Raw genomic sequence first — 24649 nt, 5'->3', positions numbered from 1 at the left:
TTTCAGTACGGGCGAAGACACAGTAGCTATGGACAATGCTACAATGGGATCCAGGAGGTGGAAGAAGGGATAGGCCCAGAGCAAAGAGGCTAGAAAAAGCAGAGGTGGACTTAGAAAATCAAGGATGGAATGTATGTGATTTCTAGTAAAATTTTTCAATACTTTTTGACAATCAGGCTTCAATCCGTTAACTACTCGTATTAGCCCATTATTCCGATCTGTTTACTTTCTGATCCTGAAAGTATTTCATAATTATATTTTTTATATTCGCTTCAGATTCAAGAGTTTTCAATTTTCCAATCAAATTTTTGTCTACTATTTTATTGTTTATGGTATTTTGTTCGTAATAATACCCTTCTTATTTACTATTAGAGATAGTAATCTTTATCATATGGAAATTGCTTAACAATTCTTACCAGGAACTATACGTATATAATATTACTGTTTTGTTTCTTTGAGATTAATTACTAAAATATTTTAATAACGTGTTATGTCTGCCGTTATGTTTGCTCTGGTGTTTATTTTGGGTTCACGTTTTATGTTTTTCAGTAGTTTTCCTTGAAACTATGAAATTGCTCAACAATATGAGTCATTTTATACAATTGTGGGTTTTAATCACAGATATTAGTGGTTTACATTTACTTATTAGAATTTACGATGCACATATTGAGACTTCGTTTGCATGATGAGGCCCTAGCTCTTACCTACAGGAAATTTTTCACAATTTATCATTTTAGCGCCTTCTCCAGCACGTCAGTTCATGACTTCGAATGCAACCAATTGCCACAAATACTTTAGGACAACTGCGTTGTTATGGAAATTATTAGAAATTTCCACAAATTCTCTTTTAAAAACTAATGTAACCCAATTTTCTCATTTTTTGACATGCTTTTCGCTTCCCTTCGATACTCGTTAGGCGATTAGAGAATAGACCAAGCGCACCCGGTTGCATAAATTCTAGTTAGTTCATTTGACAAATCTACTCATTAGGTGATTTTTAAGATTATAAGCAAAATGCCCATAAGGACGTAGACTCAATTATTTGATATCAACTTATCGTCAGTGTTGCAGGTTTTCTGCGGTTTCCCTGCAGCCTGGTGAACCGGTTCTCCAGCCAAATGGCCGACGATAGGGAATAATGCAGCCGCAGCTGTATCTGCCGGCCCTCTATTAAATTTATAATAAACAAAAAAACACAATATTCATTCAAAAATATATAAATTGCTCAAGAAATAAAAAAAACCAAACCAAGATGAGCCTTTTTTGCTTACATTTTCGTTTGCTTCTGGCCAAAATCTCCCTTCAGAAATAATTGGACAAACACAACCCCACGCAACCACCACAATCCCAGCCCTGCAGAGGAACTATTCTTATATCAGGGCATACTCCAACAAACCCCACTCCTTACAAAAATCCTCCTTATCCTACCAAACCTTAACCAACGAAACTCTCTCTCTCTCTCTCTATCAATTAAAGTAACAAGTTAATTATGATAATTTCATTATTATCTATAAAGTCTGGTCTGTATAAAGTAAATATATTTTTATAAAAAAATCATGTTTAAAGAAAAATAAATTTTATTATACAACTTTTGACCAAAAAACTTAATCTAAAAATGTAATGTGTTAATTTCCGTGTTGCTGACCATGTGGTCTAAGACCATGGTTACGTTGTGACCATTCTTGTTCAGATAAATCAGAAAATTGATTGATACCAGCGGAGTGAGTGCTTTTACCTTCGGCAAATTTTTTGTTTTGTTCGGCGATTCTTTTCAAAGAATTTTTGAAATTCTCGAAACGTTGTGGCTCTTCCTCCGGCGTATAATGTTTGTTAAAACTTTTCTGCAATGAAGATATCCAAATATTAGCAATTATGCCAATTAAAGTCATCAGCATATAACGTCAGAATGCATTGTTTGTATAGATTTTATTAGGATAGAATTTGAATCGGTGACTCTTCATACAAAAACAATTAGAAGAATCCAAATACTGAGGATACTACATGAAAACCAAGACAACAAGCATACAGACTTGGATAGTACGAACATAAACAAAGAAAAGATCCATTCAGCCTATTAAACTCCCATTACTTGGAAAACAAAACTCTAGGTTCCTCTCCCAGAATGACGTTAGATATAGTGGGAATCTATATTGGAATTCTTGATGATAGTCTAACATACCAAAGTAAATTAGATAGCACGAGGAAAGTATAGAGACTTGCTTGAGCGTGAATCACCGATGCTAAGAGCCTCGTAGGACATTGGAGATCATTACAGATCTCAGTCCTCTAGATCTGGCGATGGATAATATATCCGATGAGGCCATTCTCAGAATATCTAAGGAAGGTGCAAGTAATGAGGGAATTGGAAAGCAGAGAGAGTTGTCCTCTCTAAACAAGTATCTCATATCACAGAACCCTCCTAATGATGATATGATCAAGAAAATAAGCATAGAAAAGACACTACTATGTGAAGTAGAAAGAAAGATTGGCCATTTGAATTATAATATCATCGACGGTATACAGGTAGTTTGAAAACCACGAGAGTTAGCTATGAAGTATCAGCTGGTGCCAAATACTCACTATTCCCGTACGAACGCTTTCCCGAAAGAAATACATCGCAAGTCATCTAGGAAATAAACTGAAAAGAAACTGTTAGAAATGTGACATAGCAATCCATTTCAATAGTCACTCTCTAAGCAAAGACATAGATTCAAAGCTGATCTGAGAGTTTTGTAGAAATTTCACCAACTTAACCAACCAACATAATAGGGTGTTTTTGGTTTGGGTTTTCGGAAATCACCGGTAACGAGGCCAATACTCTTTCCAAGAAATAAAAGCTATTCAAATTAATAATTATAAATTAACTCAGATTAAAATGATATATTACTTACCTTAAATTCTTCAAATTGTTCCTGTTCAGTCAAAGCATAAACAACAACAAAGGATACAAAGAATATTAAAATAATTTTGGAAATCATTTTGAAAATTTTCTTCAAGATGCCAATATGAAAGCAAATCTCAATCTGTCGATAATTTCAACAAGGTGAATGATTTTATTCTGAAAACGAACAAAAATATTGATAACCCCTGGCCTCGTTAAATTGATATGATCAATTTCTCTCAGATTATCTCTACTGAGGTTATCCAATTTCAAGAATTTCCTATCAAACAATTTATAATACAAATAAATATTCACAAATTAGTTTTATTTGTTTTAAAATTTTATACATTCATGCGAAAGTTACTAGTTAAAAGTTTCAAATTGATTAACAGTTTGAAGTTATTGATTACCAATACATTCATAGAAAGATATAATTTTATTGAGTTATTTTTAAGGGCTGATACAATATGCCATAAGTGACGAAGAAGATTGGACAGACGATAAAACCATCTTTCTTCTTAATAACATGTTATACGCGATATTCACAAACCTTTTAGTTGTCTGCCTGTCTGTCTGTCTGAACTTTTCTTTACGTTTTTTATAATATCTAAATCAGTGAGCATATATCTTTTTGTTGCCTTTTTCACTCGATTAGTAGTAGAAGAAGTTTTAAACATAAATGCAACACATTATGTACCAAACGGTTTTTGGTTCCAGTGTGTAGTACTATAATGGCTTCCGCCTGGTCAAACCAAAATGCATTTCACTGCATGGTAAGAAATAATAACAAGTAACTTCTCTTCGATTATTGTAAATACTAACAAAAATCAACTAGCAAACGACTGAAAATTAAAATTAAAAACAAACTTGCAATTGTTATTAGCATGGCTAAAAATTATGAATACTGCCCTGCATAATATTGCATTTGGGTAATATAATCTGCACATTCGATGAAGCTGATACAGCCGCTACGATAGTCATAGATGTAGATAATATGCCCTAATATACATATGTACAGGGACGGATAGCTAATAGTTAATGAATTGGTATTTGTCATTTACAACTAATCATAAAACGTACCTATAAATTAAAAAAAAAAAAAAATTTAGCGAGTTACATGAAGAAAGTGATATTATTTTCAAAACAACAATGACGATAAACTTACCAAAGGTTAACGTAATTAAATAAAACAGATTAGGCAGAAAGTGAACCAACGAAAATAGGTCATTTGATTAAGTTGTTACCTAATATTTTTGGAGAAATGATACTAAATCAAAAATAAAAAACAATAGGATGGAATTTGATATTTATATTTTAAGGAAAAGAATATATTAATAATAAAACTAGACTCTTAATTGTTACATTTAAATTTTTGATTCATCGATGTAACCATCTTTTGCTTTAATTATTTCGGTGCACAATTTTGACATTCTCTGTAACAATTTCGACAAATAATCGTCTTGTATTTGGTTCCCGTGGTTTTTGAAGATATTCCAAAGATGTCACTGCTTTCTAACTTCCCTGTCCAATTTCTCCCACAACTACTCAATAGGGTTAAGATTGGGTGACTGTAACGCCAAAATCTTTCAGTACATTCTTCCTTTCCAATTCTACCAAATACAGTTTGCACAGCTTCGAGGAATGCAAGGGATCGTTGTTATGCTGGAAGGTAAATTTTTACGTTTACTGATCAATACAATACGTTCATCTTCAGTGGTTGTGGTTTTTCGAGGCCGCGCTGAACGTTTTCTATCGCCAAAGACCCTGGTGGATGCATGTTTTTTACCAGAAAGAAAACAATTCGTATACGATATTCCCAAGAAGATGTCATGATTCAAAAAGTATAAAGCACGCACTTGCATCTCACAGGGCTAGCTGAGACTAAACTACAAACATAAACACCGAAGAAATAATTGCCAGTTGAAAAATAATAAACAAATCATCCGGTACTTGCCAGTTTTAACTTGTCGCACACGGGGTAGGCAAAAACTTTTGTCTGGTAGTTTATTCGTTGTGTAATATTTATTATCAATTCATAAATCTTTTTGTCAATATTCGGAGTGTTCTGTGAAATTTTTTTGAGATTACCAATTAACTACCCAGGGGTTATTACATGTAATTACTCTATGTTTATTCGAGTCAGGATGAAATTCACCAATAATTTATCTTCTTATGAGCTAGAATTCTCGTTAATATTCTCTTCACATCAATAACTTTTAATATATGTTTATCATGTGATATTTGAATAAGAGGTGAAGTGTTTGTATTACTGAAAAAATCCTTGGTTTTTATTAATTTGAATAAACAGTTACGTTAATATCTACAATTATTAAACGCAAATAGAAAATCCAGAATACATAGCAAACATTTCTATAGATTTTCCGTGAATGTAGTAATTAGTTTAGTCACATATTATATTTGTATGGCTTACTTTATTTACTGCAGACTCTTGAAAGGAAAAGGGATTATAAAATCAAATTCAAAATATTTCTTTTTTGATGGAGAACGATTAAATTCAAATGTAGAAAAAAAATGATACGTTTTTTTCAAAAATAATTGTTCATCAAAACTTTTACAAAAAATATGTTTTCATGGTTTCAATACGACTAAAGAATTTCTAGAATCATTCTTGATATTGATACTCAACAAACACTCTTTTTTACTACAACTACACCAACAATCAAGTTATTTTCTCAAAGAGAAATGCTGTAATGATAGAAGAAAATATCTTTGTAACTTATTTGTAGAATGATGTAGAATTGTAATTAGTAATACTAAGTGTCTCATAAGAAAGTTGATGTTTGCTATGAGTTCATATTACAATATTAGTTAATTCATCCCAATACAGCATTTGGAGATTTATTTATTGAAAATAAATAATTTGGGTGGTTGATGGGTGGATTGAGTAGCCCATTGACTATCACTGCCGGTCCCAAGCCCGGATAAAGGAGGAGGGTTAAGGGGTGAGGCCAGCAACCTGCCCCTCGTAAAAAGAAAAAACGCTCACAGAACTGTCACATTAGCCTCGGAAACTGGACGTAGCATTGACGACGACACGGCACGAAAACGGAAAAAACGAATATGGAAAGAAAACATAGTAAGACTCGGAAGTTGGAACATTACATCATGGAGCAACAAAGACTATGAAGTGGTCTTAGAAATAGAGAAAAACAAAATAGATTTCTGCGCACTTTCAGAGACTAAGAAGAAAGGCAATGGCAGTCAAAGGTACCAAAACTACATACTGTTTTATAGTGGAGTCGACAAGAACTTGCGAGCACGGGGAGGAGTAGGGTTACTAGTGAATAAAAAATTTGAAAAATATATTAAGGAAGTACAGTATATAAGTCATAGCATCATACAGATAACAGTAGAGCTGGCCAACGAAAGAACACACCTACTAAGTATATATGCACCGGATGTAAGCAAACCGAAAGAAGAAAGGGAAGCTTTTTTTGATGTCTTGCAAGCTACGTTAAACAAAATACCCAGTAAAGACAAAGTGTTTATTATGGGCGACTTTAACTCAAGAATTGGAAACACAGTTATCCCAGGAATCATGCATAGTTTCAACGAAGAAGCAGTGAATGATAACGGAGATATATTGATAGATGTATGAGCCCTCAACGAATTACGTATCAACAACACATATTTTGATCATAAGGAACAATAAAAGTACACCTTCGCTAACACGAGAGGCCAAAAATCAACTATTGACTACATAATTACAAACAGGAAAGTCCACCCCTCCCAGATACTTGACGTACGGGTATTAACATCGGCAAATATCGACACACAACACGGTTTAGTATTGTGTAAATACCGCGTATCCCACATAATAAAGAAAAGAAAAACACCCAACTACGTATCGAAATTTAATATAGAGTCGCTTAAGGATGAAAGCATTAAATACCTCTATCAAAACAGACTCCGCGGAAAAATTGTCCAAAAACCTATAAAAGAAACCGACAACGTAGAAGCCGCCTGGGAGAAACTAAAGAATAACATAAAGAACAGCGCAAAGGAATCCCTAGGAGAAAGAACAATAGACACGAATAGAACACACAATAAACCCTGGTTCACTCAAGAAATTAAGGAATTGGCAAATTAAAAAAAGAAAGCGTACATAAAATACATTACCAATAGAACACAGGAAGAATGCGAAGTCTATAAAAGAGTGAGAAATAGAACAATCAACACAATAAAAGAACTGAAAAAAACATACTGGGAAAATTTCTCAGTGGAAATGGAACATGATTTGTACGGAGGGCAGAAAAAAATATGGAACATGATACGAAAAAGGAAGAAACCAATCAACGAGGAGATAGTGATAAATGTTATAAATCAGGAAACATGGGCAGCACATTTTGAGATCCTATATGATAACAACGGAAGCAGGGACGAAGAAGAGGTCGCAAACCCGCCATCCCCAAACGAACAGGAAGAAGCCATCACATTAGAAGAAGTACAAACAACCATAAAGAAACTAAAGAATAGAAAATCACCAAGTACAGACAATATTCCAAATGACCTACTGAAGAACGGGGGCCCAGAAATCGAAAAAGAATTAATAAAACTGTACAATAAAATAGAAAGAACTGGAGTAATACTCGAAGAATGGAGAACTAGTATAACTATACCTATATACAAGAAAGGTTTAAAATCAGATCCGAAGAATTACAGAGGCATAACGCTACTTAGTAGTGTGCTAAAGTTATTTACCAAGATACTTGCAAATAAGATAACTGCTAAGGTAGGCATCTCAGAAGAGCAACAAGGCTTCCGCCCAAACAGATCCACTATAGACGCAATATTTATATTACGCCAGCAAAAAGGCGTCAAGAAGCATTATATCCGGCATAAGACAGGGAGATAGCCTCAGCCCATGCCTTTTCAACGTAATAATGGACCAAATAATTGAGAGCGTAAACGAAGTTAATGCAGGATTCGAAATGAATAACCGTCGCCTGAGAATCCTTTGCTACGCAGATGACGCTATACTTATAGCTGAAAATGAAGACGATCTACAACGCCTCCTTCATAAATTTAACCTGACGGCACAGAGACTTAACATGCAAATCTCATGCGAGAAAACACAAAGCATGGTAATATCCAAAGACCCAGTAAGATGCAAGTTGGTAGTAAATGAGCGCATTATAGAGCAAGTAATGAATTTCAACTACTTGGGCGTAGAAACAACGAGCAGCAGAAACATAACGGACGAATATCGGGATATTTACGGGACATTATATGGAGAAATAAATATATGAGCATAGAAAGTAAGACGCGAATCTACAAGACCTGTATCAGACCCATACTAACCTATGCCGCAGAAACAAGGGCAGACACAACACAAACAAAGAGAAAAATGAGAACAGCAGAGATGAAGATATTACGAACAATAAAGGGTACCACACTCCACGATAGAATACCCAAAACAGATACCTTAGGAGAACTGGGAGTACAAGATGTCGTTAGATGGGTAAGAGCAAGACGCCGACAATGGAGAGACCATGTAGAACGAATGGCTCCAGAGCGGATTGCCAAATGGGCCAAAACACAGAAACCAGACACAAGACGCCCAATCGGTAGGCCCTCAAAACGCTGGTACGATAGCTGGACATCGGCGTCACAAGAGGGCAGATGACAGACCTGACAGGACCTCGTCCTACTACAAGAAGAAGAAGAAGAAGAAGAAATAATTTGGATCGTTAACGGCATTTAATTATACGAATAGTTAATCGACAATGAAAGCTTGGCAGGGTAACCCTTTCATTTATAAATGAAAATCGAAAGGAGTTAAGCCTTGGAAGCAAATTTAAAGTCATTCTATTGGACATGTGTGAGGTTACTCCGTCCTACTAGAACTATGTTCTTTAAACATAGCCAGTTTTGCAATTCTGGCAGGAAAAAGGTATCTAACATATCTACATAACGCTATAACCGTTAACGCAAGAGCTTTTGGTCAGCAGTTAGTTTTTGGGCACTAGCTTCGCACAGACTTTTGTCATGTGTAATCTAACCTTTTCTTTATCGGCATTTACAGCCTCAGTAATCATCCGGATGCTCATTCGACGATCTGCATGCACAATTTGGTTGGTTTTGGTCACTGTTTCCGGAGTTATTTAATAGCCAGATCTCGTAGTCTATCCTTTTTCCTACAGAATCCGTTAATCTTTTAAATGGTTCGTTATCAGCTATGTTATTAAAGTGAAGTTGAATTCTGTCTTTCAATTCTGGACGTAAATTCACATCTATAGCACAGGCTTCTTTCTTTCGACGACCTTACGACCAAACTGTGTAGTTCAAAGGAACACAATTGCAAGATCGAGGCGATCAATGATCTATACCTTTACCAATCCATTGGTTCGGAAAATGGTGCTCAACAAATTACCACACCTTCTATCAAAATGCAATGGAGGTCTATTATGCATAAAAAATCCTCTAAATCGAACCGTGTAACTAGTGTCTTCTATGAAAGTCAGATAAAAAAAATATTCGCGGGATATATCAACATCCCAAAACATCCAAAACATATTCGTATAAAACTTGATTACAATGTTGCCAGTAGTCCCGGCAAAAGCGTAAAAAATGTGTATACCTTTTTTTTAACGCCCTTAGTTTTGAGTAGGTACCTACAGATGGCGTTACGAATATTTTGTAGTAAGCAAACCCCAATTATTTGTCAGTTTTCTACCTATCCTAGATACCCTGTATATAATTTAGATCCGTGGGTTTGTTACATGAAATCTTTGAAAAAATTATTACAGGGTGACAAAATGCGGGTCAAAATTTTTTGATCGTATATATTCACTTTTTTTACTTTGAAGGGTACCAAAGGATAGGAATACAGTTAGCAAGTTTTTCAGCTTTTCTCATCCTTCATCCAAACGACCCATTTTCGGGGAATTATTCTGAACCCTGATTATATGTCTTATCAATGAAAAAGGTTTTTAGAGGCCAAAAGCCATGGTATTAGATAGTACCTATATAGGTGTAGCATAAGATTATTTTCGATAAGTAGCTACCTATTTGCCATTAGAACTTTTGTCTTAGTTTAATTCCAAGAATATTTTTCCAATAAATTTCACCCAAAATACAATAGTAGGTCCAAGTTGTGAGCTCTTAACAGTTAATTGCAATTTGCAATGTGCATTATCCAGGAAAACCAAAATTTTAAATATAAAATCATTTGAAAAAAGAGAGATTAAAATTGCCCACAACCAAGTGATTAAAAAAGATTTACACAACTGGCTAAATTCAAAGAATAATAAGTTCCATCCCGGTTCTGTGATGAAGAGAAATGAAAAAATATATAATTGATGAAATTGCAGAAAATGGTAGAATGACGGTGATTAGGTTACCACCATATCATTGCGAGCTGAACAAATAAAGGGAGAAGTTTGCAGACAAAATAATTCTCTTGAAATAAGTGATGTTGAATAATTGTTTTTGAAGACTGTAAATAATGTAAACCCTGAAAACTATTTTCTGATTCAGACTTGTAAGAGGCTCTACTTATACCAGTGAGTTTTTATATCTTAATTGTGGTGTTTAGAAATCAAAGCTCAAACCTATATATTTTAGAAAAAAATGCACTTTTTTACTTTCAGCTGTTTGGAAGTTATAATCAGATTAATTAGGTGAAATTATAAGTGTACACTCGATACATTCATTATATTTATACAAATGTTATTCATACGAAAATACTCGAGGCATAATTTATAAAAATATTTCAACTGTCAACTAAAAGAAGTTTATGGATTACGAATGCTACAAGATTGTATTACTCCCTCATTAATAAAAATAGGCTATGGGTTCTCTATATTTTTCTCTTACTCCTTTTTTGCCATTAAATTGAGTCCTAGAAATTTAATTGATTTTCTTTTCCCTTATCAACTTATGTCATGATTTTTCATCCAAAAATTTCACTATGCTACTAACTGCGCCATTTAAGAGTTATCTCCCTAAAAGTCACTTTTAAAAAAATATTCTTGGGGAGCTCTAGCTAGCCCATTCTGAATTTCAATTTTCCTCCCAACTTCCTATTCTTCTAACATTTGTGGTATTACCATTAACAAAATTATAAATCACGAGAAAAAATCGATGTGGCACTTTAATTACATAAATATTCGATAAAAATTTTTGCCACCAATAATTTAATGACCTTGCAAGTAATTGTTAATCAAAATAATTTTAATTTTTAGAATCTATATATCAAAGTCAAGTTATAATAATTTTATTTTCTACACTTTGTACAGTTCATATTAAACGGTATACAAATGATAATCAGATAATTTGATTAATCTATTATGCGTTGCAGCTTTTACACTAAAGCGCATGAGCAGATTGCTATTACTTATATATAAGTAATTCCCAACATTCGTATCGATGATTATTATCTATAACAACGATATAATAAACAAGAGAATGTTTAAGGTAGTTTTGTTTGCTTTATTTGTGATAGCTGTTGTTGCAGCTAATGAGACCGCAGAAGATCAATGGAAAAAATTCAAGGTAGGTATTAGTGATTTTATTTTACTTGATAACGAAAATTAATTGACTTTTGTTGTATGGAAGATATGGAAAGTATGTTGCTTTTTGTTAATATAATGTCAAACAGAAAAATTCAATATTTTATTGGGTATTAGTATTAATTTCGACAATGCCTACAGCAGCACACTTAACTCATTCAAGTTACAATCAAAATTCAAAATTTTCGGTTTAGTTATAGATACTTGTATTACAACATTTAAGGTCTCTGTATTATGTTTTTGATAATTTTCTAATTTATTGCAAACTTAACATTGAATCATCCATCCATCCATTAGAAAATTGTGAAGTTTTTTTCCAATGTTTCTTTTTATTTGATACATTTAATAGGATCGAGTATATCAGATACAAAAAATTTTAATGGAGATTGTGTCCACGTATATTAAACTTATTAGCTCCACATCCCTACCGATATTGTGATGATATTTACATTATTAACATTTTAAATATAAAATAATTATCTCAACGGCTACCAATGTACCAAATATAGTTTAATTATTAACATTCAACAAATATATTTTAATGACTGATAAACAAACAACAACAAACTGAAGAGCTTATACTACTGTTATATAGTCAAGAGTTGCACATTTAACATTAATTTTTAATGTACATAAAAGCTAGGTTTTGAATTTTGCTTTAAAGTGATCAGATTTCTTGGCTCCAATATGCCTGCTTCACACCGGCTGATTTCAAGTCTTTGAGCTGCATACTCCTTGAGATTCTGTCCAACAAAGAAATGTTGCAAAAATGAAAGTACCATCGAGAGCACCGTGGACACTAACACTCGTTACTGGCCAACTGATAGGCTAATCGTCTGGATCATATGAATGTAAGGAATCTAACCCCACACGAAAACACAAAAATGTTCATAATCATTTCATTGTTGGAAAATCTTTGACTACCGAGTCATTTTTTTAAGTCTGAGGATAGAGACTAATCCGAGGGGGCTAAAACTGGCGAATAGGGTGCATGAGGTAGCAATTTAAACTTTAATTAATTAATTTTGGACATTAAAATAACATATGTATGAGCTGGTACATTGTCTTGACGAAACAACATTTTCTTCTTAGCCAAACGTTGCAAAAGTTATTATAGTATTTGCTGTTGACAGTTTATCCTTTTCCAAGATAGTCAATGAAAATCATCCCACACTAATCCCGAAAAACCAACGTCATGACCTTGCCTGTAGATGGAACGGTGGGAAACAGTGGAAAATTTATTTCTGTGAAACGTTACCCAACACTCGAAGGAAAATCCTCATGATGCACACACATTTTGAAATGTCTATTATGTCTGCTTGCTCGCGCATCCAGTTTCTTTAACATTTCTGGAGTCGTCACCTCACCTCATATGGTTCACCGCTGCAATGCAGGTCATACGGCCTCGTTTAAACTCTGCTACCCAATATTTTACCGTTGGTAACGAAGGAGCAGTCTCACCCTGAGTAGAATCTAGTTCAGCTTCAAAATTAGTTCGGCTAATGTTTTTCATCACATGACCGATGTTTTCCATGTTTACAAATTTACTGAAAACGTTCACTATTTATGATGCCAAACAAATACTAAACAACGAGGCGTCTTCAAACGTCTGGGACCATCCTCCTAACACATTACAGTGATTAAAACGTGAAAGTACCAGAGAATCAAAAAGCATTTTTTTCATGTCAATATTAGAATACATTCTTCGTCGATAGATTAATTTTAGTGAAGCATAAGATTTACTCAATTTCTTTATTATGTTTTTTAAATCGTAGTTTGGTTTCAATTATCAAACTCAAATATTTACCTCAAGACACAATAGCATCCGATTGAGTACTTCTGCTATTTGTTTTTCATGGTCAAAAATCAATGCACTAGATTATTTGGTTTGATTTTTAATAAATGTGATGAAAGTAATTTCAGATGGGTCTTGATTTATTTCGTCTGAAGCCTTCTGTATATTAGTAAGTTTGAATGAATAATAAATCTGGGTGCCGTCGGTATACATGTGTATAATGTATATAAGAGGGTCCTAAAATGCTCCCTTAAGGGGTTGCATCATCAGTTTATTCGACATGACATCATCTAACATAACCTATTAAGATCTATCTGAAAGGTAACACTTAAGAAGGGCAATAGCCGGTTTACTAAATCCAATAAAATGAAAAATTGCTATTAATATTTTGTGAGTTGAAATATCAAATGCTCTGGAATAATCAAGGAATACAAGATCGCTTTTATCCAATGATGGTAGGAAAGTTGGAAATTTGTAGGTGTTCTAAATGATTCGTTTGTCTCAAACTTTTATGATCTACTAGATACGTAGAACAGCGAAATATAAGTGTATTAATGACGAATTAAATTGGGATGGATGGTCTTAGATCAATTGAAATAGAAAAATGTATTGACAACATTCTTCTACTTATCCTTCTTACTTAAATTCACTACTGAATCAATCCTACCATCATTTTGCTTTAGTTTCACAACCATGTTAATGAAAATCCGAACTCATTTTATTAAACAATAGTAATTTTTTTCAGTTGTAAATAATCTTAACTTCAACTACAAAAAAATTGTCTTTGGAATTTTATTTAAAGTTAAAGTGTAAAGTTCATCAGTGTAGAATCATTAAATGTTTAAAACTTTGTTATATTATTTTTATAATTAACTAGCAGACCCGTACTGCCTCAACCGATAAATAAAAGAACTAAACTTTTGTTTAAAATAAACTTGAAACAAACAAAAAGAATCCTTTTTTATCAAAACAAATGCTCGGTATTAATGAAGTTTTATTATTATAAACTATATTTTTTGTTTCGTTTTGTTTCGACGTATAAATGTCCATACGCGAAACAAGAAAACTCCAAGTTGATTTCGCAAACTTCCAACATTGGCCTTGCCATTTATTTATGGTAATTGCAAAAGCCAGACATACCGGAAATTGTAAACGTTTAAGATAAAATGGTAAATCCATTGGAATCATCATGATACGCGGGATCAAGACATCCTCTCCTTTGTATTTTCCCTTTATGATTGGTGACAATTCCGACATAGCAATACGACTATTTTCTTGATCTGTCTCTCTCTGGTTTCCAAAAGGTTAGCACGTTGGGTAGCTCTTCGAATATTTGATTGGATGCGACGACCTAATTCAGTTCGTCTTCTCCTCAGCATCGTAAATTGTAATTAATCAAAGTGAGAAAAGTTCTCGCACACATGAAATATTTCAATTAATCAATATTTCTATCAACGTCAAATTGAATATTGAATTCTATTAGTTTGAAAATTTATACAAGCATTAATACTATTTTATATTATTTATATTGCAGAAAGATCACAATAGAAATTTCGGCGCCGAAGAAGATGCTAAGAGATTCGAAATCTTCAAAAAAAATTTAGAAAAAATCGAAGCTCATAACAAGCTCTACGACGAAGGTAAAAGTACTTATCAAATGGGAATCAACGATTTTACCGACATGACAGAAGAGGAGTTTGCCATCCGAAATGGATTGAGACGTCCTCAGCAATAGTTTAAATATAAGGTCAAATAAATGTAAATGGAAACATAAAATTTTGTTTTAATACACCCAGCCATTAATAATATAATTATTCACAGTACATCACCGTCCAGTCGAACTACTAAAAGTAGTAACTTTACAATCGATATAAATATTAAGTTTGTAAAATATATCACGGAGTTGTACGAAATTCACAGTAGTCATTTTTTATTTATTTATTCTAGTAATCAAGATTTAAATAACATAATTTGTTATCAACCTCCCACTTAATTCGAGAAATTCAATAAAACCCCCTAATATATTCTAAATCGTCCTTTATCTCTCTGCACTACACCTATCAAAGTAAATTTTACTAAATTTGTGGTGGTTTTATTCTTCATATTCGCTGGTAAGTTTTTCTGCAGCAAGAATGAACATGATCATAACAAACACGAAATTTCCATATATATATAATAGAAGACAAAACATTGAAATTAATAAAATAAGAAATATAAAGCAATGAAGAAGTTAGATAATGGTAAAAAGATGAATTAAAACTATTGAATTTAAAGAGATCTGGAAGAAGTATTTTCAACAATGTTTAACGGAAGCTCTAATATATATATATATATATATATATATATATATATATATATATATATATATATATATATATATATATATATATATATATATATATATATATATATATATATATATATATATATATATATATATATATATATAAACCGGAAGAAAAAGAAGAGAACTTATATTTTACATGAAAAATAGATGAATTTGAAGAAATGAAAAAATATGTAGTAGTTAAAAATTTGGTTTAAATTTCTAGCACCCCTCCCGCCACGAACATTGAATGTTTACAAGATATCAAAATTTCAATTTTCAAACCTAATAACTATGTAAAGATATCGTTTCCACGCCCAACATAGATATATATTCAACTTGAGGCGTTGATTATTAAAAACATAAAAGAAGTTAAAAGTGTAAAAACCAGATCCAATTCGCAAAGATATTATAGATAACAACAATGTTTTGTAGCTGTATAGTATTTTTAAATGAAACCTAAATTTTAAATGGCAAATTGTATTGTAGAAATATATCACAGCTGTTACATATCACAGTTTGTTTTATCAGTTATTATTATCACATCATAAAACTTCATTACATAAACAATATCATTGTTTAATGCCAGTTGCCACCAATACTTTTTTTTTAGATTTGTTCTCCAACCAATCTCCTCGGTATTCAATTGCTTCAAAATCATAAGTTGTATTCGTTTCTCTTATTTTTTTCATTTTATCTTCAAAGTCAATATTCACTAAAAAAAGTTATTATTAAATGACGCGAATCAGATATATGTATGTCTGGAGTTTCTAAAAGTGGAAATTATAATTATTAGAATATTTATAGTTATTTATAAAGTGTGTTATAAAGGAAATAAGTCATGATTAAAAATGAATAAGACACCAGCACCTTGTGCGAGTGATTTCTCTTACTAGTGACTTATGACCGATAACACATGAGTTCCTTACACGAATTTATCTAAAAGAGGGAAGATTCGTTGAAACAAAAAATTAAAACGACATGAAAAATTCTTGGATTTCATCACAGTTAAGTATTATAGTGAATGATGCAAAATCGCATAATGAAATTTGCAATAATTGTCGAACTACTAAAAGTAGCAACTTTACAATAGATATATTTTACTGAAAGGAAAAAATAGTAGAAATTGTTTCTAATACATATAAACAAAAAACATAAATTTTGAGAACAATGTAAAAATTAGTATTACCGAAAGTAGTAATGAATAAATGTGTACAAGGATTTATAAATCGTCGACGACCCAGCAGTAAAAAAATATAAACATTCTTTTCAAATCAAAATGTTCAATAATATCTTCATTATTACTATTATGTTATCACTTTTTGGAAGCTTAGTTTAATTTTCTGACATTTGGCAACTTTTTCAATAGTAATTTCATGTATTGTTGACAAAAAAGTTAATTTGGGATGTCCAATTTTTAAATGTATGAAATGAGAAGGAATTTGGAAGGAAAGATTGGTGAAATTATTTCCGTTTTGCATTTTATATAGTTTTATTTTGTCACAATACAACGTTATTTTGTATACACTTCAAAACTATAACAACATTTCAAGGGCTTAAAAACCTGCTCTTGATTGATAAATAAATAATATATGAATGAATGAATGATACTAAATAATACTAAAGTAATTGAACCGTACAGAATTCATTCAAAAAATAATTAAATTAGAATCAAAATGGACGATTATAATAGAATAAATAATAGAACTGATAAAGCTTACAGTAGCTGCTTTCCATTCACATTCAATTGAACTGAGACACTCCATTATGTGAGTATCTTATACTCAAATAATGACGTCACTACACAGTGAATAAAAGGAATATGACTGTTTTCAATAATTTAGTATTGTAACCTTATTTGCTTATGATAAAATTTGACAACGTCATGTCCTCAACCTCACTTTCAATCTGAGTTCACAAAACTCAGGGTCTCAAGCTTGTGCAGATTGCGGGTAAAAACTCAGTTAGGTCTTACTTGTGATACAGAACATTGAACTGAGTTGCGACGTCACAGGTGAGAATTATTTGAGTTTTGGTGTAAATGGAAAGCAGCTAATATCTCATATATAGTCTTAATAAAGTTAATACAAAAAGTAGACGGTTATTTATTACTCCAATAGAGAGCATCACTTTGTAAAAATGAAAAAAAATGAAATGATAAGGGATATGAAGATTAAACACGAAGCTGATAAATGTATAAATAAGATATTGTTTTAATTTTGATAGATGGAGGTTAGATAAATTTATTTTCTTCATTATGAAATTACTTCCAGCAATTAGAATCTACCTTTAACAAAAATGTGATACTTCTACTAGAGTTTAAAAGTGGAAGTAAGTAGCATCCACTTTAGTCGAGACCAGACTTGGTACCATCTTGAAATAGGAACATAGATGGTTTTAATATCCAACTAATGTTGGATTTTCCAATGAACTTTTATCATAACAAAATAATAAATTTCAATTTTATGTACGAGACAACTTGGTGCACAGTTAAGAAGTAGGTTATTGATGTCAATAAGTAAATGGACAGAAACATTATTGTGCTATAAACAAATTTTATAGGATTCGATATATTTGTTTCAATGTGTAACAACATTTTCGGGATAAGGGAACATTTATCTGATATTTAAATTTATATGACGCGCTCCCAAATGGAAGATCTCCAATATCCGCAGAGGATAACCCCATTATTTACATGGTAAGATAGCCTCGTTTAGCACTGTTTTGTCTTACGCTCTACTTTGTTGGAACGTATTCTACGCGTTAAGTGGAGTCTTACTCTAATTGTGTTGAAATGAAACTAACACACACAAACATCTGCTTCCAAACTTTCAACATATCAAACTTTCATCATGTTAAACAACCTAATCATAATCGTTTAGGATGACACGATTACCCGTAATTATATTACAAAAAAATTACTTTAGTGTCTATCGAGCAAATGTAAATATGCTTAGGGCAAATGCTTGACCAAAAAATAAGTATATGAAAAGGAGCAGTACTTGTGAACATAATTTGAAGAATGAGGAACAAGTTGAAGTTGACAAAAAACCAATTAATATCTTAATCCGTATACTAGAGAAGCTTACAGTCGTAGATTTTTGCAAATATTCTTCAACATGAAAACTTAGAAGAGATACCTGCCCACCTGGAAAAATTGATTAAATTGATGGAAATATTATTGAGGAGAACCAAGACTATTGAAGATGAGGTAGATTCAACAGTTAGTTCATCAATATATCGATAACAATGAAAAAATACTATGTCACGACTAGAACCAACAAGTTACGAGCAAATTCGGCACACTATGAAAATAAAAAGATTCTTCATTTACACACATTTTCCTTGGCTACTGAAGTAGATATAAGAATAAAAAATTTGTCAACCTCATCCACAAGGTGCGTACACATTGTAAATTGGTCAGTACAGTTTGGTAATGGTCTACTACCACTTTGATGCTCACTTGCTAGAATTGGTTTAAAATTCATAAAAACACAATCTTAAAATTACCTAGTACATAGTCTCTCTGTTTTATATGAACCAACAAATATTATTTCCTAAATTATTATTATTATTTTTTAAATATTAAATGTTTCAGAATTCTGAGATTATTTTTAGTTTTTAAACATCTGAAATACACATGTGAAATTAATATTTGTAAGTTCTCAGAGATTTTGATAAAGTTTCGACTAAAATTTTAATAGCTTTAAAAAGCTATCAGCCGTAAAGGTTGTCGGCTAAAGAGTGTTCTTCAACAGTTAGATACATGCCTTCTTCCTGATAAGCTGAATCATGTTTAGCCAAAATACGCAGAAGTGGACGTAATTTCAACCACCATTGTTCCTTGGGAATACGTTTCCTGAAAACAAAAAAGGAAACTTCAACCAAAGTTTCATTTTATGAGACATAAAAATATGATTAAAATTTGATAACTTCTTATATAAAACCAAAGCAATACGAAAATGTTATTTTAAGAAATAATAAATGCAAAATAATATTATAATAATTAGTAATAAGAGCTAATAAATTCTGGAATTGGTTATTTAGATTTCAATGACTTTACAGAAGTGATCCTTGAGGAATATTTTTTTAAATATAGAATATTGTTCACAGGGGTCTGTAAGAAGTCTCAATTAATACGTTTGTGATCCAAAGTATTTTTTTAACTGGCTTTGAATGGAAACTTTATACCACTAAATCCAATACACATATTTCATACTATGTAAGAGAATAAAGTGCTTTAGGTATATGATACATTTGTTTATCGATATTTATAATGATACAATGTAGGACAAAAATGTAATTATATATTTCCATTCAACTTACTCAAAATTTGTTTCTTCTTTCAAAACCGTAAGTGGTGTACATTTATATTGTCTTTTCAGAACGCCCAGCAGACAAGAAGTATTTGGATTCATGCAGTTGGGTTTTCCATCTTTCATATTAGCCTTCAACTGACAAACAAACCAGTCAACAGCTTTGGCTGCCATTTTTGTGCCCAAATTTCTATCAAATGGAGTAGGGGAACCTCCTTGTTGCATATGACCTAAAAATTCATAAATTTTCATTTTGTCACCATATTTAATCAAATATATTAAAAAATGATCATCAATGGAACAACATTTGAAAATTTAGTACTCAAACCCTAAAGAGCTGTACATAGTTGGACTCAAAAATAGCAATCTCGATAGAAATAACTTTTATTTTGACATACCAGAAGTTTCTCATCAAATAGAATGAGCCTATCTGTAATGTATGGATGTAAATTTAAAACTACATCATTTCAAATTATTATTTAATGTTACTGGTTCTTTTGGAAAATGTTTAGCACATGATAATATATACATTTCTGTTACAAGCTGTGTTTTATAAAATGTAAGTTTTTTCACAATTTGGATGGAATGTAGATGGACCACAACATTTTCTGAGGAAACGTTCATAGTTGCATCAATAAAAAAAATTGAATTCAAATTTATTTGATACTGTGGAAGAAAATAAGTATTTTGTGGAAAATAGAAAAGACTCAATCTGATTAAAAGCAAATAAAATACAACAATCTAAGCAATATACTTAATAGTCAAGAACGGAATATGAAAAAAGTAATTTCAGTAAAAATAGAAACAGAAAATAAAATTATCATGGATATGAATGAAGAAATGTATATGAGGACTAGAAACTTATTAAAGCTTCGTCAAAATGTCATATTGTACAGGTAAACCAGAGCGTTTATCATAAGGATGACTCAAACAGCATGTTTAATACTGATCACACTATTTACTATCACTACACCAACAGTCACAATGATTATATACTTAATTTGTATGTTTGAGATTACCTTATGTAGGTGTTTTTAAATATGATAACTCAGTTATAAATATGCATGTCGAACAACGTAATTGTGAGTGTTGGTGTAGTGGTAAAGTACAAATCAGCTAAGAAAAGGCCAGACGCGTCATACCTGACAAAGGCCGCAATAATTTCCTTCTCTCTTAGGCCCATCCCATTTATGTGACAGTGGCGTTTTTTACGATTGTTCGGTATTTTTAATATAGAAATGCAAGTGCTAAATAGTCTGGCAACGCTGCACGTCTGCCGCCTGGTTCAAATCAGAATTCGAAGGGAATGGGAATCGTCGCGTAACCATGGATCTCTTACCATTGCGAATCCCTCTTCGATGTTGCCAAGCCTTTACTTAGGAAGGAAAGTACGGCAATATAAATAATTTGCGCTTATGGATACGCAGATGCATAACCAACGGAACATCGGACATTCAGCATTTAGTATTGTTTGTTGTTCAGTAGATAGTGTGATTTATTGTGTTCGGTGTTATCTTTAGTCTGTGCCATAGTTTATTCTACAGATAGCGCTGTTTTTGAACATTAGGGGCAAATCGTTTTAAATAATGTCCGCAAAAAAAGTTTGAAAGCAAGGTCTTACTATACGCAGCCAAGGACGAGAAATCACAAACAATATTATTAATTTCATGAAAAAAGAGGCAGGTGAAGGAGTTACTATTCCTTTGAAAAATTACAGGTATGTAGCAAGATTTGATTCGAGAAGTAGGTTGAAGTAATGAGGAGTTTACACATTTTTATACAGGCACCTACTTATTGAGTATAATATTTTAAATTAGAATATTAACATATTTTGATATTTCAGGGAAAAAGTACTAGCTGCTACTGGGGTGTCAAGGATTACTATTCAGAAGATATCAAAAGAAGCTCAAAAAGGTGAGTGGGAGGGCCAAGCACATCTTTTCAATCGCCGAAAAAAATACGTAACACTAAAAAAAGAAAGCTGGATCGTATCTCGCCAGATCAGATAAAATCTATAAGGGAAATTATCTACGATTTTTATGTACTGGAGAAGAGACTTCCTACGTTAAAGTGTAAGAAATTGTTTTTACTAGTATTATAAACTCATGTACCTACTTAGTTTAAGGTTTACTGTTATTACTATTCAATTTAAAAGAGCAAACGTGCAATGCTTAATTATGATGAAATTACAGATGTTTTGCAGAAAATTAATGACCGGCAAATCTTGACAGAAGCAATAAGTGTAAGTAGCTTGAATCGGCTCCTTAAAAAAATTGGTTTCAGGTAATAATTTTGATTTCAAGATGTCCATTATTACGATAATTAAAATCTTGATGTCTATCACAGAGATTTTTTTTTGTAGATGGCAGAAAATGCCAAACCGAAGAGAAATTTTGTGTGAATCACACGACATTCGCCTGAAACGAATAAATTATCTAAAGAAGCTGATAGAATACCGTAACGAAGGCCGCAATATATGTTATACTGATGAAACTTACATACACAGCAGCCAATAAATTTCGCTTCCCTATAAAGTACAAACTAGACGAACTGTTACAACAACATGGGCACCGTGTACTACGTTTACCTCCTTGTCATTCAGAACTAAACTCGATCGAAAAAATCTGGGTATTAGTAAAAAATTGGGAAGCTGCGCACAATACAACATTTAAACTGTCCGATACGGAGGCGCTCGCTATTCAAAAATTTGAGGAGGTATCGGAACAAGAGTGGTATAATATTTGCCAACATGTTAAAAAATATGAGAATGACCTTATACAAAAAGAGCACATCTTAGACCACACTCTAGATCACTTAATATTTACAGTAAATACGGGTTCATCGGAAGAAAGTGAAGACAAAAACAGCGAGGATACTGATAGTTCATTAGAGGATGAACTAGAATATTCGTCTCTAGTTTCTGATAGCGAATAATGTTTTTTTTAATTAACGACATAGATAAAATATTACACTCAACATGTGCAAAAACTGTGTTTATTATAAACATACCATGCACACCAAACCTCTATGCAATAAACAGTTGCTATTTCTATAAGGTGCTGTATATATATATATATATATATATATATATATATATATATATATATATATATATATATATATATGTTTAAATCCTTAAAATATTTTTTTTGTATTTTTTAATCTAATAAATGTTTTGTTGCGAACTGCATTAATTTTTATTTAAATAAGAACCTACGCCACTGGTATATCAGTCTGAAGCGACGGAGAGGGAATATTTTAAAGTGAGGCAGACAATTACTAATTGATGACGCCTGTGGCATTTTCTTAGTTGATTCGTACTTTAGTAAACAGTGTTTGGTATGAGTATATCAACAGTTCCAGAATTCTAATTCCATTCCTAATAGGTGAAATTTCGTACAAACATGTATTTGGTAAAATTACCATTATAAACAAGGAAAAGAACAAATCCCCTCACTATGAATTGGATATTTTGATGAGGTGTTCATTTCAAATAATATAGGAAAGTCATAATGTAGTACCGCCTTCTTCAATAATTTGAATCACATTGAAAATTCACTTTTGCTAAACCAATTTCTTTAAAGTTTAAAACATGGGACTTGGACTTACCTAAAATGTTCATTCTAGCGCTAAATAGTCCTTTTCCTTCTTCTGCGTAAAGACGATATATGAATTCCGTGTTATAGTTTTCAGAAGCTTTTTCATTACGCAAAATCAAACCTCTTTGTACACCTTCCGACATTTTGGCTGCCATATGGTATACATCTTCTTGTAATTCTTTGATAGTGAATTTTTCTTCATGGATATAAGCTGCATCAGCTCCACCAGCCAAACCTAAAAAATTATTCAACTGACCCATCCAATTATAGTAAAAAAATCTAAAGATAACAAAGGAAATGCTTTTCATTTACTAGCAAATGCTATTCATTTAGTTTTTTAGTATTTTTGAAGTAACACGACCCAAAAATGCCATTTATAATTAATATACAATAACTGCAATTTATTAGAAACTACTGGTGATATGATATCTTCCTTCTTTATAATTAAAAAAAAGTTATATAAGCACCAATTATGGTGAAATGGGAAAATTATGTAACTCATTTTTTTCAAAAAACTACCCCATTTTTCTCTCAACGATAATGGATTGTACGCTTAAAAACAAAGCTTTCAAACTTAAATCTAAATCGAAGAGTTTTTAAATATGTATACATAGATATAATTATGTTTCTCATTTTTTGTCAAATACCATGTTATAGAAAATTATAAGTAATAATATAAAAACTGAATTACCTGCAACAGAGCATTTTCAAATACTTCTATAAAATTGTAAGGGTCAAACTTTGTTTTAAATAAATTAAAATATAAATAATACTGTATATAATTCATCTTAGAAGATACCTGCCAAAGTTGCCAAATATCCACAATATCCTCCCATAGTTTCAATAACGAATACTCTTCTTTTCGTTCCTTGAGCAGATTGCCTTATACGATCACAAATTTCTGTAATTTCGTTTAATGCGGTATCACATCCCAGAGAAAATTCTGTACCTGGCACGTTATTACTGATCGTGCTTGGAATCACCATAATGGGGATACGGAACGCTTCGTATTTGTCACGATTTTCTGTGAAATGAAGTCCTGCTTGATATCCCTATATATAAAAACAGTTCAACATTATAAATTGGTAAATTAAGAAGATCCAGATGTTTTTTAAATAGCTGTAAGACATAGTATATTTAATGTCATTTGATGTTATTATTCTAATAACGAAAATGTCAGTCTAATAAAAATCCATGT

At 32.0% G+C, this 24649-nt stretch overlaps 3 protein-coding genes across 11 annotated transcripts in view; 1 reads left to right on the top strand and 2 right to left on the bottom strand.

Annotated features, from left to right (window-relative positions):
* Positions 1-1559: 1559 nt before the first annotated feature.
* LOC130441838 (cysteine proteinase 1-like) lies at positions 1560-3048 on the bottom strand. Its single transcript, XM_056775647.1, has 2 exons — positions 2892-3048; positions 1560-1841 (listed from the first exon to the last, which is right to left on the bottom strand). Exons 1-2 carry the CDS (start codon positions 2976-2978, stop codon positions 1626-1628), a joined length of 303 nt encoding a protein of 100 aa, XP_056631625.1. The 5' UTR covers positions 2979-3048; the 3' UTR covers positions 1560-1625.
* Positions 3049-11242: 8194 nt separating this feature from the next.
* Positions 11243-15236, top strand: LOC130441487 (procathepsin L-like). Its single transcript, XM_056775196.1, has 2 exons — positions 11243-11398; positions 14745-15236. The coding sequence occupies exons 1-2, from the start codon at positions 11273-11275 to the stop codon at positions 14943-14945; spliced, it is 327 nt and encodes a 108-aa protein (XP_056631174.1). The 5' UTR covers positions 11243-11272; the 3' UTR covers positions 14946-15236.
* A 1773-nt stretch (positions 15237-17009) lies between these two features.
* Positions 17010-24649, bottom strand: part of LOC130441004 (ATP-dependent 6-phosphofructokinase) — a 30601-nt gene continuing 22961 nt past the window's right edge. For all 9 annotated transcript variants that reach the window (XM_056774439.1, XM_056774440.1, XM_056774441.1 and 6 more), the window contains 4 exons: positions 24251-24503; positions 23462-23686; positions 19863-20082; positions 17010-19395 (listed from right to left, as the gene is read on the bottom strand). In XM_056774439.1, the coding sequence (XP_056630417.1) occupies positions 19254-19395; positions 19863-20082; positions 23462-23686; positions 24251-24503 (840 nt within the window). In that variant the 3' untranslated portion in view covers positions 17010-19253. The remainder of the gene's footprint in view (positions 19396-19862; positions 20083-23461; positions 23687-24250; positions 24504-24649) is intronic.

This window comes from Diorhabda sublineata, chromosome 3 (assembly GCF_026230105.1).
Source record: "Diorhabda sublineata isolate icDioSubl1.1 chromosome 3, icDioSubl1.1, whole genome shotgun sequence".
Lineage (NCBI taxonomy): Eukaryota > Metazoa > Arthropoda > Insecta > Coleoptera > Chrysomelidae > Diorhabda > Diorhabda sublineata.
The sequence above is the reverse complement of the archived record's forward strand: the minus strand, read 5'-3'. Positions and strand labels throughout refer to the sequence as shown.

Bases quoted from the DNA above. Each gene is read 5' to 3' on its own strand.
- LOC130441838 (XM_056775647.1), bottom strand. From the start codon at position 2,978: ATGATTTCCAAAATTATTTTAATATTCTTTGTATCCTTTGTTGTTGTT. The intron at 1,842-2,891 runs GTAAGTAATATA...TCTTCATTGCAG, and splicing joins AACAATTTGAAGAATTTAAG to AAAAGTTTTAACAAACATTA.
- LOC130441487 (XM_056775196.1), top strand. From the start codon at position 11,273: ATGATTATTATCTATAACAACGATATAATAAACAAGAGAATGTTTAAG. The intron at 11,399-14,744 runs GTAGGTATTAGT...TTTATATTGCAG, and splicing joins ATCAATGGAAAAAATTCAAG to AAAGATCACAATAGAAATTT.